The sequence below is a fragment of the Ostrinia nubilalis genome, chromosome 10 (genome assembly GCF_963855985.1).
Source record: "Ostrinia nubilalis chromosome 10, ilOstNubi1.1, whole genome shotgun sequence".
Classification (NCBI taxonomy): domain Eukaryota; kingdom Metazoa; phylum Arthropoda; class Insecta; order Lepidoptera; family Crambidae; genus Ostrinia; species Ostrinia nubilalis.
Window position 1 is genome coordinate 16054163 of NC_087097.1, and position 18013 is coordinate 16072175.

The following is an 18013-nucleotide window of genomic DNA, read 5'->3' on the forward strand; positions in this document are numbered from 1 at the left end:
TTGGGTTCATTTGAATCGTATCAATTGACGAGACGATTAACTTTGATCCTCCTATCTGATAACCAGGATATGTGTCCACTGCTGTGATAATATTATGCCCCTAACTAAATGGCAAGTAGCAAGCATTTATAAAATTCTACATAAATAAATAACGTTACTTAATAACGCTATGAAAAAATCTTTTAAGTATCCGAACAGATATCTATTGTTGCCATTTTAGGAGATTCATCCAAAAAAAAGTTAAAAAAACTGTTCTCTTTCCTAGCTGGAAAAGATTACGAAATAAGCATTTTTCATCGTTTTCTGTACTCATTTCATGCATTAATTACTTTATTTATATATATTCTTTGATTTTATACTAATTGCGACTCGCGTTTCATTAATTTTATTAATTAATTTTGCACATTATTTTCCACGTCCTCATGCAACTAACTTCAAGACAGTGAGTAAGCGGGCCTTGTCGAAGCGCGAATGTCGCTTTCCATCATTTGAAGACCAATAATTTCTTCATTGTTCCGTTGAAAAGCGAAGCAAAATTCTGGCAAAATTGTGCGCGTTCGTGCCCGATGTCTAGTGCTGAAGTCGCCGATAATTCCGTTGACCCCCCGGCAAAAAAGCGGAAGCTAAATACAGGAGAATCCCGTTCCAATTCCTCAGCAATGGCGAACAATGGAACGCGCGTGGAAGATGAAATCGACGAAAGTTTGTATTCGAGGCAGCTCTACGTGCTGGGCCACGATGCTATGCGTCGGATGGCAACTTCCGATGTGTTGATTTCGGGTCTCGGAGGACTCGGCGTGGAGATCGCGAAAAATGTGATTCTCGGTGGAGTGAAGTCAGTGACTTTGCACGATGAGCGAACGTGCACGGTTGCCGATTTATCTTCCCAGTTTTACTTGTCGGAGAGTGCCGTGGGTCAGAATCGCGCTCTGGCGTCGTGCGAGCAGCTCGCGGAGTTGAACCACTATGTGCCTACGACCGCCCACACCGGGCCTTTGACTGAAGATTTTTTGAAGAAGTTTCGTGTTGTGGTGCTCACCGGTGCTTCCTGGGCCGAGCAGGAGCGGGTTTCGGCCATCACTCACGCGAACAACATCGCGCTGGTGATCGCGGACACTCGAGGGCTGTTCTCGCAGGTGTTTTGCGACTTCGGGCCGGAGTTCACGGTTGTGGACGTGAACGGCGAGAACCCCGTGTCGGCCATGGTGGCCGATATTACACATGAGTACGAGGCCGTGGTCACTTGCTTGGACGACACCAGGCACGGGCTTGAGGACGGCGACTATGTCACGTTCAGTGAAGTAAGTTTTATTGCTATTTTTACTGTGTTGTGAACGTACATCATTCAGGAAATTATACAACTATTCAATCAGTAAGCATAAAGTAATTTTATTTACATGTTTTTAAAACAGTAAAGTAATATTAGGAAATATTGACTTTATTGTGAAGATTCTATGATAAACTGCAGTAGGACATGACTACAAGAAACTTCACCTACTTTAAAGTGCAAATGTTCATGTATCGTTGACTTACAGAAGATAATATCACCATGACATTAAATTATCACCAGTTTCATCATTACTAAATAGATTAAAACTGATCGAGTTCCCAACCGAGTTGCGCGGGTGTTGTGATCATATGTGTGATAATTTTAAACATAGATCTGTTATAGATAAAATTTACCAACAAATTGTAAATGCTCTTAGCGAGGCCGCGTCACTAGGACGTAATTTTAAAAAGAAAAGAAAAAAAGTTGTAATAGGCTGGAATAAACATGTAGCTGAAGCGCACCGGGAGGCGAAGCAAAAATATCTTTTGTGGTCATGGTACGGTAAACCGACTACAGGCATCTCCTTCAGTCAAATGCTCGAGACTAGAAAAATATTTAAATCGCGTTTGAAGTGGTGTCAGGACCGGGAGAGCCAAATTAAAATGGATATCTTGGCTTCACACCATTCGAAAAACGATTTTCGTTCCTTTTGGAAACATACCAATAAGTTACAAAACAAAGCAAGCCCCCCGGTATGCGTGGACGGTATAAGTGAGCCTAAAGAGATAGCTAACTTGTTTAGAAGTCATTTTGCTGTACAGTCACCATTGGGTCCCTCACAGTCGGAGCTGGATGCTGTCGCCGGAGTGGACAGGGTGATAACGCTTTCCATAAAAGAAATTAAATTAAAAATACAAGCGATGTCTAGAGGGAAATCCCCTGGTCATGACGGTCTCAGCATTGAGCACCTAAAATTTGCTGGGCCACATTTGCCACGATTATTGTACATGTTATACAATTTTTGCATAGGACATGGCTACATCCCTAGTGACATGACAAAAACGGTGGTAGTGCCCATAGTGAAGAATAAGACGGGCGATCTCGCGGACAAAAATAACTATAGGCCTATCTCGCTAGCAACTGTTATCTCCAAGGTCTTTGACGGCTTGCTTAATACACGGCTAAATGGCCACTTTGAACCGCGTGATAGTCAGTTTGGATTTCGGCCAGGGTTGTCAACGGAAAGCGCGGTGTTGTGTCTTAAGCATACAGTCACATACTACACGGAGCGCAAAACTCCCGTATACGCATGCTTTTTAGATCTTTCTAAGGCATTTGACCTGGTCTCATACGACAAATTATGGAAAAAACTTGAAAAAGCACACCTGCCGGTTGAACTCGTAAATATCCTTAAATATTGGTATAAAGACCAGGTCAACAATGTTAAATGGGAGGGAACCATGTCGGATGCGTATGGGTTGGAGTGCGGGGTGAGGCAGGGGGGGTTGTGCTCGCCAACGCTTTTCAACTTGTACGTTGATGACCTCATAGGCGAGCTCAGCAGCACCAGAATCGGCTGTCATATAGATGGAGTTTGCGTCAATAACTTAAGCTACGCGGATGATATGGTGCTGCTGAGCGCGTCTGTGTGTGGTCTGAGAAAATTGGTGGCCAAATGTGAGGAGTATGCGGGGACCCATGGTCTACTTTATAATGTTTTAAAGAGCCAACTCATGGTCTTTGAGGCCAGGGGTAGACGTCATGATGTATTACCACCGGTCTTCCTTAATAACTCTGAACTGAAGAGAGTGCATAAATTTAAATATCTTGGTCACGTATTGACCCCTGGCCTCAAGGATGATGAGGATATAGAAAGAGAACGGCGGGCATTGTCGGTGAGAGCGAACATGCTGGCTCGCAGGTTTGCGCGCTGTACAGCGGATGTCAAGATTGCTCTTTTTAGAGCATATTGTACCTCCTTCTACACGTGTAGCCTGTGGGTTAGATACACTCAAAAAACCTTCAATGCCCTAAGGGTGCAGTACAATAATGCATTCAGGGTGCTGTTGGGACTGCCCCGCTTCTGTAGTGCGTCAGGGATGTTTGCAGAGGCACGGGTCAACTGCTTTTTTACCACAATGCGCAAAAAATGTGCATCCCTGGTGCGCAGGGTCCGGAGTAGTGGCAACAGCATCCTGACCATGATTGCGAGCAGGTTGGATTGTGTGTACGTGAGGCATTGCTGTGACACAGCCTATGGAGTGAAGCGGGGATGACTCATGTATGCATAACCTCACACTTGTGGATTTGGAATTGAAATGAGTATAATTTATTATAATACTTATTTCAACTCTAAATCTAAATCTAAATTCAATTTTACATCTGTTTCAACTCAACTAACATAGTTTTTAAGTGCAATTGTTATTAACAAACTGAGTCCTAGTAACTTGAATAAAGAATGATTTATTATTTATTATTATTATTATTACAGAAAAAAGATAACATTTAATTTTTCTTTTCAGGTTCAAGGCATGACAGAACTGAATGGCTGTGAACCCCGAAAAATCAAAGTGCTAGGACCTTACACTTTCAGCATTGGAGACACTACTAACTTCACAAAATATGAACGTGGAGGTATCGTCACACAGGTCAAGATGCCCAAAAAATTACATTTCAAACCTCTGAAAGAATCCTTCAAAGAGCCTGAGTTTGTTATTACTGATTTTGGCAAGTTTGACTACCCTCAACAACTGCATGCAGGGTTTTCTGCTTTACACAAGTTTGAGGATGGTGAGGGTCGTCTTCCGAAGCCCTGGAGTGACGCAGACGCTGCTAAGTTCATGGATTATGTGAAAGCTGTGTCTTGTGACTGTGACAAGAAGGATGGAGAGCTTGAACTCAATACTGAGCTGCTGGAAACATTCTGCAAGGTAATATTCAAATCTTCTTACATTGCCTACTGTACATTAGTTAGTTTTCTACAATCTCTTTGCTGGTAATGGTACTAAAATCATCATTATCTAATTCCTGTGCAAAACAATCAATATTCTGAATACAAATTGGAAGTGTCAAAGAGTATGTCAGTGGTATTCAATCAATTTAACGTGCTCCCCAGGTGTCATCCGGTGACCTGAACCCAATGAACGCTGCCATCGGCGGTGTGGTTGCCCAGGAGGTGATGAAGGCTTGCTCCGGCAAGTTCCACCCCATCGTCCAGTGGCTCTACCTCGACGCCATCGAGTGCCTCCCCAAGGACCGCTCGCTCCTCACCGAGGAGAACTGCAAGCCCGTCGGATCCAGATATGACGGACAAGTGGCCGTGTTCGGCAAACACTTCCAGAAGAAGCTCGGAGAACTGAAGTACTTCATTGTTGGTGTGTAATTTTTTTTTATTAAGGTATATGTACTAAAAACTAACATACAAGTTCATACAACCATTTATTTGTCCTAAACTACATATACTAATGCAACACAATGCCTCATTTTGGATATATTCATTTACAACGTAATAAGGTACATTTTTGCATGATCTTTAAATGCGACTTTGTTGCGAGCGCGCCTATCCGCAATAGTTAGTTCAAGCTGAAGTATAATTCACTTCAATTTTAAGCTGCCTATAATGACTAGTAAATTGATGCCTAGCCCCGCCACAGAAAAAGGTAAAAACAATCGCGATAGCGTAAAGTCACTGTAAATCGCTTTGTATGCTGTTAGTCCCATGTTCGTGAAATATATAGGTGAAGATTATTTTGAATCTGAGTTGAGTTGCTCGTAGGTTATATGGAATGTTAACAGCATTGTTGTGTTCCGGCAGTTAGAGGTAAGGTAGCCAGAAGGAAAATTAAAATATTGCTCTCTGAACTCTTATTATGTTTCTCTTATTCACTGCAAGAAACTGACTAATTCAATTCGATACGCACGATTGTATTCGCGCTTAAATCGCGTCATCTGGACAAGCTAAGTCGCATATAACCGATTAGACGCTTTAATAAAAGTGATTGTGACCGTGACGTCGCACTACTGGCAAAAACCATTGCCCCTATCAGTGTGTTGTCTGAACTTGTCTCAGACGAGTTGTCTGCCGTATATTATTGTTTATTATCGTGCGCGAGTCATTGACTGACAAGCTTTGGTCGGGCGCGAGACAACAAAAGCCTTTGTCTTATAGTCATGAATTTTATTAAGATGGTGGTAATTACTACTTCAGTATTGCAAAAGATGTTACATATTTATGAGGTCACTGCCATGGGGGAAACTTTCGATATAAAATGTTTGTTGTGTAGAAAAACCAATGAAAAATATGTTATCATAATAAAGTCGTCAATGCCATTCAGTAGAGGCAACAGGAAAACCAGCCCAAGACAACATCACTTGAGTTGAATGAATCATGTTAGCAGAAACTACAACACAGAGGTGATAATAAGTTTCGGTCACATCACATGATATGGATTTTGACAGTAAATATTTGTCTAATCTATTTACAAAAGCCACACCATGAGTGCAAACTTAAACTCTGATTTTTAATTCGACGGAATTTTGACATTACAGAAGTGTTGTCAACATTGAAACATTCCCACTAAGAATGGAGAGCATTTTCACAAATTAAAAAATAATCCTTTCTTGAATTTAAGGTTTCACTTGAAAAACTAAGGCTTAAAAATGTACCGATCGTTTCAAAATGGTTATTTGAATTTTTATTATCATATTTTTGAAGTTACTAAAAAAATTGGGAAATTATTTTTCTATTACTGGACTCCCTGGCCAATAATCCATGGGTTACAAACCTTTTTATGAAAATCCTTTTGTTAATAAAATCTTAGCTTCATAAAATAACCAATTTAACAAGATGCCAATTTTATAATCCAAGTTTATTATGATGACGATAATGATGATTGATGATCAATACATATTTTAGTTTATGATAATATGTTGTTTTACTGTGTTAAAAACAGGTTTTTTTCTATTTAATTTAATCTCTAAAATGTACATAATAATTAGTGTACATTGAATTCACAAAACAAACAATAGTTCATTCTTGTAAGTTGTACTTGATGAAATTTCATTTCATATTATTTATTAATAATTCAAAGCAAAAAAGGCTTATGACATCTGAATTGTCAAAAAATGACAGCTGTCAGAATTCCGTCGAATTAAAAATCGGACTATAGGTAGAAAGGTTTTCATTTTGATATTTTTTGCTCCCAAATAAATGTACGCCATTGCCCTATAATAGGCTGCCTCACAGCATTTATAGTTAATTATTTAGTGTCATATTTTATCAACTTGCTGTGTAATTTTATAAGATAAGAATAAGATAATTTTAATGACTCGCACACAACAAATTAAATAAAAATCTGTGTGGAAAGCTATGATATTATGAAAGTAAAAAAATACTAAATCAACGAATCATATTTAATTGTTTGTAATTGCGCATATTTTTTTAGAAGAAATCCTATCGGCTTTCTGCAGAGAAGTATCTTAAAAACTCTGTCTTGAAACATTTGTCAACCTGTATGAAATCTTATAGATTTTCTGCACACAAGTATTTCATGAACTCCCTTTTGATATATTGACCAATAGGTATCTGTTTACGCCACATCCTTAGCTCAGTAAGATGCCTGAGGTGCGTCCGCAGCTGAAGACTTCGTCCGCCGTCTTTTTTTAACAATTTTAAAAACTGGAGTACCTGACCAGTAAAAAAAACGCATAAAACTTTTTTATTTTCGCAAATAGGCTTTTAAAAAGCACTTTTACGTCCCAGTATTAACCTTACCACAGCTTCGGGACAATAAATGGGCCAGTGCTGAAAAGCAGCGCAAGATACTTAGTCACTATTGTACAACTACAGCCTGTATAATCTGTCTGCAGGCGCGGGCGCTATCGGCTGCGAACTGCTCAAGAACTTCGCGATGATCGGTGTGGGGGCCGACGGCGGCTGCGTCACCGTCACCGACATGGACCTCATCGAGAAGTCCAACCTCAACCGCCAGTTCCTCTTTCGGCCCTACGACGTGCAGAAGCCCAAGTCCAGCACCGCTGCCAGGGTATGTCTTTAATTTTAAGTTGTCCCTAAGTAATGAAGGCTATAGTCCGGTCCCTGAGCACGTAGAATTTTGTCCAATGACCCCAAGCTACCCATCCTTATCGCTCGCGCGTAATTATATTGTTGCGTTCGCACACTCCCTGCTGCCGCCCGTCGCACAAAATTCTACGTGCTCCGCGACCAGACTTTAGACATTAAAGTTTGGCCTATTTCTTCTTCAAAATGACAGCAATTTTGACTAAACATTTAACATGTTTTCTTCTTAATGTGACTAAGATACATCGTCGTGTCGTGGCACCAAGTAGGTGGCGCGATATTCTGTGAAACGAGACTCCACTTCGGGTATCCTCAATGAGTCTTAGGTTTATGGAAACACAAGTACAAAAAGGGTAAATTAACTTCGTCTACAGCTCGTCCTTTATTCACTGGTGCATGATATGATCAATCAAAACACCAAGCATGATTGTACTTGGATTTTTGCCTCTCTATTTGAAAAATGTGGTTATTATTTTGTAAATAACTAACATTCGTACCAAAACACTTGTGTCATTTGATATTATTGTGCAATAATTTCAGCAAATGGTGTAAATATAAGTTTAGTCATTACGTCATCAACTATGGGACTCATTACAGCCGGGTGTTCTGACATCATGACGTGACTAACATGCGTCTGTCTGTTGCACGCGTTTCGTTCGAAACATTATTATGTTGATTCTATGATAAGATAAGGTTTACCCTACAGAAGGAACTCTGATTTTTGATAACAATATATTTGATTTCTCATTACCCTATTGAATAATACAAAAATCTCCTCATCGTTTTACTGACAGTTTCGTATTTTCATAAGTGATGTATTGCAGAAATGTACACACTATTTTAAATGCTATTATGATTGCTCAGCATTTATTGAGCGCGATTAATATGCTGAGTTATGTTAACTGTCTGATCTTAGGCTTTTCGACCAGAACCGCGCTTCGCCGTGTCTCGCCAGGCGCGCGCTGGCGGTGAAACAATAGTTTGAGATGTTAGCAGGCCTGTTCATCTCCGCGAGTTTACATCGAAAACAAAACACGCACGATGGCCCACCTACAGGATACTATTCGACAAGGCCTCACATACGAGCGAACATTGACTCACGCACGCGTATTCTTGTGTATGATGGAAGAAAATAAAGAAAATGGTGTACTAAATACTGTGCAGTATTTAACTGCCTAAATAATAATAAAAACACAGAATGTACTTTTTGCCTCAAGACACTGAGAGGTAAATAAGTACTTAATATTATTCATGATAATTCATGCTAAATTATGTATTTCTTCCGCCATTTTCCGCAGTTTGGCACCTCACGTCATATCATTTTACCGAAGTCAGCCCTATAGCTTCGGCGCAGTGCCGATCACTGACGTTTGTCAACAAAATGGTGCTTGACTCTTGAGACAGGCTAAATTACACCATATTGTTAATGACATTGAGCATACATTTTTTAAATACCTTCGCGAAGTAAAATTTCTGTACGTAGTACTTATTATTCTGTGATGTTAGGCAGAAAATTAAGATTTCCCTATCTCCACCCGCAGGTGATCAAGCGCATGAACCCTTTCATGAACGTGGTGGCGCAGGAAAACCGCGTGTGCCCCGAGACAGAGTGCGTGTACGACGACGCCTTCTTCGAGGCATTGGACGGCGTCGCCAACGCGCTCGACAACGTGGACGCCCGCATCTACATGGACCGCCGCGCCGTCTACTACCGCAAGCCGCTGCTCGAGAGCGGCACGCTCGGCACCAAGGGCAACACGCAGGTCGGTACTCGCGGCTCCCTCGTCTGCTCGCTCGCGCTCCGACAGACGCGCGTCTACATGGACCGCCGCGCCGTCTACTACCGCAAGCCGCTGCTCGAGAGCGGCACGCTCGGCACCAAGGGCAACACGCAGGTCGGTACTGCGGCTCCCTCGTCTGCTCGCTCGCGCTCCGACAGACGCGCGTCTACATGGACCGCCGCGCCGTCTACTACCGCAAGCCGCTGCTCGAGAGCGGCACGCTCGGCACCAAGGGCAACACGCAGGTCGGTACTGCGGCTCCCTCGTCTGCTCGCTCGCGCTCCGACAGACGCGCGTCTACATGGACCGCCGCGCCGTCTACTACCGCAAGCCGCTGCTCGAGAGCGGCACGCTCGGCACCAAGGGCAACACGCAGGTCGGTACTCGCGGCTCCCTCGTCTGCTCGCTCGCGCTCCGACAGACGCGCGTCTACATGGACCGCCGCGCCGTCTACTACCGCAAGCCGCTGCTCGAGAGCGGCACGCTCGGCACCAAGGGCAACACGCAGGTCGGTACTGCGGCTCCCTCGTCTGCTCGCTCGCGCTCCGACAGACGCGCGTCTACATGGACCGCCGCGCCGTCTACTACCGCAAGCCGCTGCTCGAGAGCGGCACGCTCGGCACCAAGGGCAACACGCAGGTCGGTACTCGCGGCTCCCTCGTCTGCTCGCTCGCGCTCCGACAGACGCGCGTCTACATGGACCGCCGCGCCGTCTACTACCGCAAGCCGCTGCTCGAGAGCGGCACGCTCGGCACCAAGGGCAACACGCAGGTCGGTACTGCGGCTCCCTCGTCTGCTCGCTCGCGCTCCGACAGACGCGCGTCTACATGGACCGCCGCGCCGTCTACTACCGCAAGCCGCTGCTCGAGAGCGGCACGCTCGGCACCAAGGGCAACACGCAGGTCGGTACTCGCGGCTCCCTCGTCTGCTCGCTCGCGCTCCGACAGACGCGCGTCTACATGGACCGCCGCGCCGTCTACTACCGCAAGCCGCTGCTCGAGAGCGGCACGCTCGGCACCAAGGGCAACACGCAGGTCGGTACTCGCGGCTCCCTCGTCTGCTCGCTCGCGCTCCGACAGACGCGCGTCTACATGGACCGCCGCGCCGTCTACTACCGCAAGCCGCTGCTCGAGAGCGGCACGCTCGGCACCAAGGGCAACACGCAGGTCGGTACTCGCGGCTCCCTCGTCTGCTCGCTCGCGCTCCGACAGACGCGCGTCTACATGGACCGCCGCGCCGTCTACTACCGCAAGCCGCTGCTCGAGAGCGGCACGCTCGGCACCAAGGGCAACACGCAGGTCGGTACTGCGGCTCCCTCGTCTGCTCGCTCGCGCTCCGACAGACGCGCGTCTACATGGACCGCCGCGCCGTCTACTACCGCAAGCCGCTGCTCGAGAGCGGCACGCTCGGCACCAAGGGCAACACGCAGGTCGGTACTCGCGGCTCCCTCGTCTGCTCGCTCGCGCTCCGACAGACGCGCGTCTACATGGACCGCCGCGCCGTCTACTACCGCAAGCCGCTGCTCGAGAGCGGCACGCTCGGCACCAAGGGCAACACGCAGGTCGGTACTGCGGCTCCCTCGTCTGCTCGCTCGCGCTCCGACAGACGCGCGTCTACATGGACCGCCGCGCCGTCTACTACCGCAAGCCGCTGCTCGAGAGCGGCACGCTCGGCACCAAGGGCAACACGCAGGTCGGTACTCGCGGCTCCCTCGTCTGCTCGCTCGCGCTCCGACAGACGCGCGTCTACATGGACCGCCGCGCCGTCTACTACCGCAAGCCGCTGCTCGAGAGCGGCACGCTCGGCACCAAGGGCAACACGCAGGTCGGTACTCGCGGCTCCCTCGTCTGCTCGCTCGCGCTCCGACAGACGCGCGTCTACATGGACCGCCGCGCCGTCTACTACCGCAAGCCGCTGCTCGAGAGCGGCACGCTCGGCACCAAGGGCAACACGCAGGTCGGTACTCGCGGCTCCCTCGTCTGCTCGCTCGCGCTCCGACAGACGCGCGTCTACATGGACCGCCGCGCCGTCTACTACCGCAAGCCGCTGCTCTCATAAAATGAATGTTATTTTAACAGTAGTATGCTTTTTAAAAGCACTTAGTGAGCTGCACTGGCGGATTGCAAAAGTTTTGAAACCGCTTGCAATCCGCCAGTGTGGCAAGGCCCTTATACACGTCCCAGTATTAACCCTACCACTGCTTCGGGACAATAAATGAGTCAATGTTGAGAAGAAGCAGCGCAAGAAACTCAGGCACTTACCAAGAGATAAAACATCCAGTAAACTAGCAAAAAACAATATTGATGACTAGGCAGCAATGGTCTTTGATCCTAGCCTGTTCCAGGTCAGCTTCTTTTGCAAGGGTTTACAGTCTTTATAAAAAACATGTTACTCGTATGCCTTCGCGGCTCACGTTTTTCTTTCTCTGGGACTTGGCGGATCGTTTGACCTTCTATCATGTACCAACTTAACATTAACCTCATTCCTTCGCAGGTGGTGGTGCCGTTCCTCACCGAGTCCTACAGCTCGTCGCAGGACCCGCCCGAGAAGAGCATCCCGATTTGCACGCTCAAGAACTTCCCCAACGCGATCGAGCACACGCTGCAGTGGGCGCGCGACGAGTTCGAGGGACTGTTCCGTCAGGCCGCCGAGCACGCGGCGCAGTTCCTCCGCGACCCGCAGTTCATCGAGCGCACCATGCGGCTGCCAGGCAGCCAGCCGCTGGACGCCGTCGAGAGCGTGCGGGTGAGTGACGTCACACGGCCTGTCCCGTCAGGCCGCCGAGCACGCGGCGCAGTTCCTCCGCGACCCGCAGTTCATCGAGCGCACCATGCGGCTGCCAGGCAGCCAGCCGCTGGACGCCGTCGAGAGCGTGCGGGTGAGTGACGTCACACGGCCTGTCCCGTCAGGCCGCCGAGCACGCGGCGCAGTTCCTCCGCGACCCGCAGTTCATCGAGCGCACCATGCGGCTGCCAGGCAGCCAGCCGCTGGACGCCGTCGAGAGCGTGCGGGTGAGTGACGTCACACGGCCTGTCCCGTCAGGCCGCCGAGCACGCGGCGCAGTTCCTCCGCGACCCGCAGTTCATCGAGCGCACCATGCGGCTGCCAGGCAGCCAGCCGCTGGACGCCGTCGAGAGCGTGCGGGTGAGTGACGTCACACGGCCTGTCCCGTCAGGCCGCCGAGCACGCGGCGCAGTTCCTCCGCGACCCGCAGTTCATCGAGCGCACCATGCGGCTGCCAGGCAGCCAGCCGCTGGACGCCGTCGAGAGCGTGCGGGTGAGTGACGTCACACGGCCTGTCCCGTCAGGCCGCCGAGCACGCGGCGCAGTTCCTCCGCGACCCGCAGTTCATCGAGCGCACCATGCGGCTGCCAGGCAGCCAGCCGCTCGACGCCGTCGAGAGCGTGCGGGTGAGTGACGTCACACGGCCTGTCCGTCAGGCCGCCGAGCACGCGGCGCAGTACCTCCGCGACCCGCAGTTCATCGAGCGCACCATGCGGCTGCCAGGCAGCCAGCCGCTCGACGCCGTCGAGAGCGTGCGGGTGAGTGACGTCACACGGTTGGAAATGACGTCATCATTTATTTATTTATTTTATTTGCTTATGTCGGTCCTCTCGACGGCTCATAACCTCACTTAGAATCTCAGGCTTTGTGAGCAGTAGCCTTATTCACGTAACAAAACTTCAACAACTACAAAACACTGAGTTGCGATCCTATCGAGTAATCGTTCTATCGAAATGACCCTTATGAATAGGGATTTAGAACTGTTTTTCAATGGGACGACTTCGGAACTTCAGCAAGATCCTGACTGTCAAAATACGTAAATTAGGCCACAGAGCCACAATACGCCGGGCCCGCCAGTAGGCCTAGGATGCGCGCCTAGATAAGCATTTATTGAGGCATTTTTCACGATAAGTCCCTACATTTGACGTCTAAAATCGTCGATAAAATTATCATGGCGCACATCCTAGTGCGACAGGTCTGCGCTGGCCCTTTTACCTAGTTGTCTCCGTCCCAATATATCTGTTATATTCTTTTAATCTTTTTAACGTTAAAATCCTACCCAAAGCAATAGGCTAGATGACTAAATTTCAATTATTTGTCCGTCAGACAGATAATTGCAAAATATTAGACTCATATTTTTTATTTTCTTTCATAATTAAATGATAACAGTGATATGCTACATCGAGTTGAAATGAGTAGATTTTTTACTCAAAAGTGACGTCACGCGACATTTCAACTCAATATAAAAACATGTGTTCAATTTTTTTATATTATCTGTCTGACGGACTAAATATAATTTAGATTTCATTACCCAGTCATCATCCCTATTATTTCAACTAACAAATTCCATTTCCCAGCACGCGATCAACGAGCGTCCGCTCAGCTTCGACGAGTGCGTGACATGGGCGCGGCTGCACTGGGAGGCGCAGTACTGCAACCAGATCAAGCAGCTGCTATACAACTTCCCGCCCGACCAGCAGACCACTAGCGGAGCGCCCTTCTGGGCCGGACCCAAGCGCTGCCCTGCGCCGCTGAACTTTGATCCTGAGGATCCATTGCATTTGGACTACGTGGTGGCAGCCGCTAATTTGCGCGCGCAGGTGTATGGGATTCCGACGTGCGTGGACAGGGAACACATCGCCAAGGTTGCTGCTAGTGTACAGGTAATTGTTTTGTTTTTGGTATATTTTTTTAACAGTGTAGACCACTAGCGGAGCACCCTTCTGGGCTGGACCCAAGCGATGCCCTGCGCCGCTGAACTTTGATCCAGAAGACCCATTGCATTTGGACTATGTGGTGGCAGCTGCTAACTTGCGCGCGCAAGTGTATGGGATTCCGACGTGCGTGGACAGGGAACACATCGCCAAGGTTGCTGCTAGTGTACAGGTAATGTTTTGTTTTTGGTATATTTTTTAACTGTGTGTGTGCTGGGCAAATATTGCTCCTGGGTCCTTCTAGCCTTTCATGTTAAACGGTTTGGAATAATAGTTGTAGTTAAAGAAATAAAGAAAATAACTCCTTAGTTATTCGTCGCTCTAAGAGTTACACTGAATAGCCGGGAAACGGGATTAGTAATGTAGAGTCTCGTAGCAACAACGCCAAAATCAAATGACCTACCATCTATGTAATTCAAAACCTTTGAAATCGTATCAGTCCAAGAGGAATCGTTTATGACTTTTCAAATATCCTAAATTATTCATGTTCACATGATTGAAACTAACACATTTCCCACACCCATTCCAGGTGCCAGAATTCAGTCCCAAGTCAGGCATCAAGATCGCGGTCACCGACGCTCAACTGCAGCAGAACAACGACGAAATGGACCAGGACAAGGTCAAGAACATGATCGCAGAACTGCCTCCTCCATCCAAGCTGGCCGGACTAAACATCACGCCGCTGGACTTCGAGAAAGACGATGATACCAACTTCCACATGGACTTCATCGTGGCTGCTTCTAACCTGCGAGCTGCTAACTACAAGATCCCGCCGGCGGATCGCCACCGCTCTAAATTGATCGCGGGAAAGATCATTCCTGCGATCGCTACGACTACGTCTGTAGGTGAGTGATACGCATTGTGTATAATAGACTGCTACTACTACTGGGTCCAACTTGGCTAGACTTCGAGAAGGACGATGATACCAACTTCCAAATGGAATCCACATCCTCTCCACATCGTGACAGTTTGTAATCTCAAAAAATGCCCCCTTTAGATTTCTCATTAAAACTCCAACTAACTTCTTTCTATCAACATGGTGTGGTATCCCATAAATTCTCGAAGACTTCTCCAGAAGTTTTTCAGGAATTAAATCCTTCTGGGATGCCGCGATCCAGTGTTTAAAGTATTTTACAGTCTACTACTAGTTTTACAGTCGATGGTAGCACAGCACTATTTGTTGGTGGTGCAAGAGGGATTTAAAAATACCCTTTGCACCACCAGTGGTGCAGGCCGGTGGTGCAAAGGGTACAAAAGGATCAACCTTTAGTAATCATGTAGATGATAGATACTTTTTATTGCATATTATACTACAAAACAGACAAAAGAACTAATGAAAGACGTAGTTGTATGGGACCCCACACTAGCGACTTTAGGACGCATCGACGATCCGCGGGCGCTGACAAGAGACGACCCTCGAAAGATGTTAGTGTCCCGCAAAGTCCCGTAGTGAGGTTCACTACATTTTTTGTCCTTTTTTTAACACCATTTTTTTTGCATATTCCAGTGGCCGGGCTGGTGTGCCTCGAGCTGTACAAGCTGGCACAGGGCTTCAACTCGCTGAAGGTGTTCAAGAACGGCTTCGTGAACCTGGCGCTGCCGTTCTTCGGCTTTTCCGAGCCCATCGCCGCGCCCACCAACACCTACTACGGCCACAAGTGGACGCTCTGGGACCGCTTCGAGGTCAAGGGCGAGATCACGCTGCAGCAGGTTGGTGGAACTGCTTTTGATATGCAGTTTAGATTACTTGGTTCAATCAGGCCTATTCATCTCCGCGAGTTTGCATCGAAAACAAAACACGCGCGACTTCACCTCCTGAGATACGTAATTGATAGGACAATCACGAGCGAGTACTGACGCACGCACGTGTCTTTTTCACCCATTTGCATTGTAGACAATAAACCATATTTATAATGTAAAAACGGTGGTGTAATTAATACTGTGCAGTATTTTTACTGCCTGAATAATAATAGAAACACAAAATATAATTCATGCTTATTCATTCGTATATTTCCTCCGCCATTTTCCGCAGTTTGGCACCTCACGTCACACATCATTTTGCCTTCGGCGCAGTACCGATCACTGACGTTTGTCAACAAAATGGTGCTCGACTCTTGAGACAAGCTAAATTACACCATATTGTTAACGACATTGAGCATACATTTTTTTAAATACCTTCGCGAAGAAAATCTTCTGTACGAAGTACTTTTTATTATTCTGTGGTTCAATCCAGGGCTAGCGTCTTTGTGTTGAATAGTTGACGCAACTGCCGAGTGATAGGACTTGAATGGAATTGCAATAGTCCTACCACTTCAGCGCTCGCTAGTTAGCGCTACTGGCGAGTTATAGAGCCTGACTTTGAGTGCAAATGCGAATCGTCTTATCGCTTCATTCCTCACTAATTGGCGTCTCTGTCTAGCTAGACACATGACCGACCTTACTCGCCAGTAGCACCTGCTGGTGAACTCAAATACGGTGGGCAGTGTTTTAATAACAGTATGAAACGCAGTTCAATCTATTAGTTATTTATGTCGTCGATAACAACCGCAAATACTTTGCTTGTTATAATAACGGAACTAAGGGTGTGTCTTTGTCCGCAGTTCCTAGACTACTTCAAGAACGAGCACAAGCTGGAGATCACGATGCTGTCGCAGGGCGTGTGCATGCTGTACTCGTTCTTCATGCCCAAGGCCAAGTGCCAGGAGCGCCTGGCGCTGCCCATGTCGCAGGTCGTGGCCAAGGTCTCCAAGAAGCGCCTCGAGCCACACGTGCGCGCGCTCGTCTTCGAGCTGTGCTGCAACGACGACGCCGGCGAGGACGTCGAGGTGCCCTACGTGCGCTACACGCTGCCCTAGGCGCCGCGAGCCACGCTGCACGCGGGTGTAGGCACGCTACACGCGGGTGTAGGCACGCTACACGCGGGTGTAGGTACGCTACACGTGTAGGCACGCTACACGCGGGTGTAGGTACGCTACACGTGTAGGCACGCTACACGCGGGTGTAGGTACGCTACACGTGTAGGCACGCTACACGCGGGTGTAGGTACGCTACACGTGTAGGCACGCTACACGCGGGTGTGGCCCGCTCCCCGAGCCCGGAAGCCCAGCACGAAATTATGAGGGTATTTTAGGAGAGATGACAAATTGAGACGTTTTATATGGCTCGCGTGCGCGAGAGTGTACAGTGATAGTGATACCGTGTGACTTTATATATTTTTGTGCTTCGAACGCGCTTTCGTCTGTCGATTGTTTCGCCGTATATTTATAGTAGTTTAATTTTATTATTTTTCGCTCACCACTCGCCGAAACGCGCCGGTCGTTTTCGTGATGCAATTGATTTTACACAAAAGTTTATCGGATATTTTTAATGTTCAAATCAGATGGGTCTGTATATGGAAAGAAAAATAAATAAAAATTGAGCAAATGGGTTGTTTCAATCAAACTAGTTAGTAAGTTAGATAACTTTATTGCGTAAAAAATTGTCTTTGCACAAAAATATTGTGGAATAATCTCACTTTGTTCAGCTGGAGTAATACAATTTAGTTATAAATACATTTTAGGCATAATTTTTACTTACAATATCTAAGAATCAAGAAAAATTTCAGCGTAATTTAAACATACAATCTTCAGCAAATACAATCAGCATGAAATTAGAAAATGACTAATAGTAAATGTGAAACTTTAAAATGTTTCCACAGCTCACGAATTATTGGAAATATTATTGAAGAAATTAAAAAATCACTAACAATCAGTGACTAGAGAGATTTCATTAGTATAATGAATGATATTAGATTTATTGCTTTCACTGTTCTAAACCACTAAGGAATTGATTATTATAAGAATGAAGGCTATTATTTATTTGATGTCAGTCTTATGAGTTTTTTTACTTTGTCAAACCATTATTTAACCAAGTTATAAATGTGCAATCAAAAATCCGATTAATTTGTTTGAAACTAAATATCTGTAATGAAAAATTTAAACGTTTTTAAGGTTTAACACATCAGTTTAAAAAAAATACATTATTTTGGCGGTGAACTAGATTTGATACAAAATTACTGCTATTTAATTAATATTGTATGATACGTGTGCATACTTCTACATTTCACTAAAATTATTTGAACTATGTTACCAGAGTTAGATACTTGAATTAACTTTTACCAGGTTCC

The 18013-nt window shown here is 46.5% G+C and overlaps 1 protein-coding gene across 1 annotated transcript; it reads left to right on the plus strand.

The window, feature by feature from the left end:
* The first annotated feature begins 227 nt into the window (after positions 1-227).
* Positions 228-17271, plus strand: LOC135075366 (ubiquitin-like modifier-activating enzyme 1). Its single transcript, XM_063969812.1, has 10 exons — positions 228-1301; positions 3793-4200; positions 4386-4644; positions 7139-7314; positions 8891-9112; positions 11624-11875; positions 13492-13797; positions 14378-14693; positions 15356-15558; positions 16449-17271. Exons 1-10 carry the CDS (start codon positions 567-569, stop codon positions 16701-16703), a joined length of 3132 nt encoding a protein of 1043 aa, XP_063825882.1. The 5' UTR covers positions 228-566; the 3' UTR covers positions 16704-17271.
* Positions 17272-18013: the final 742 nt, after the last annotated feature.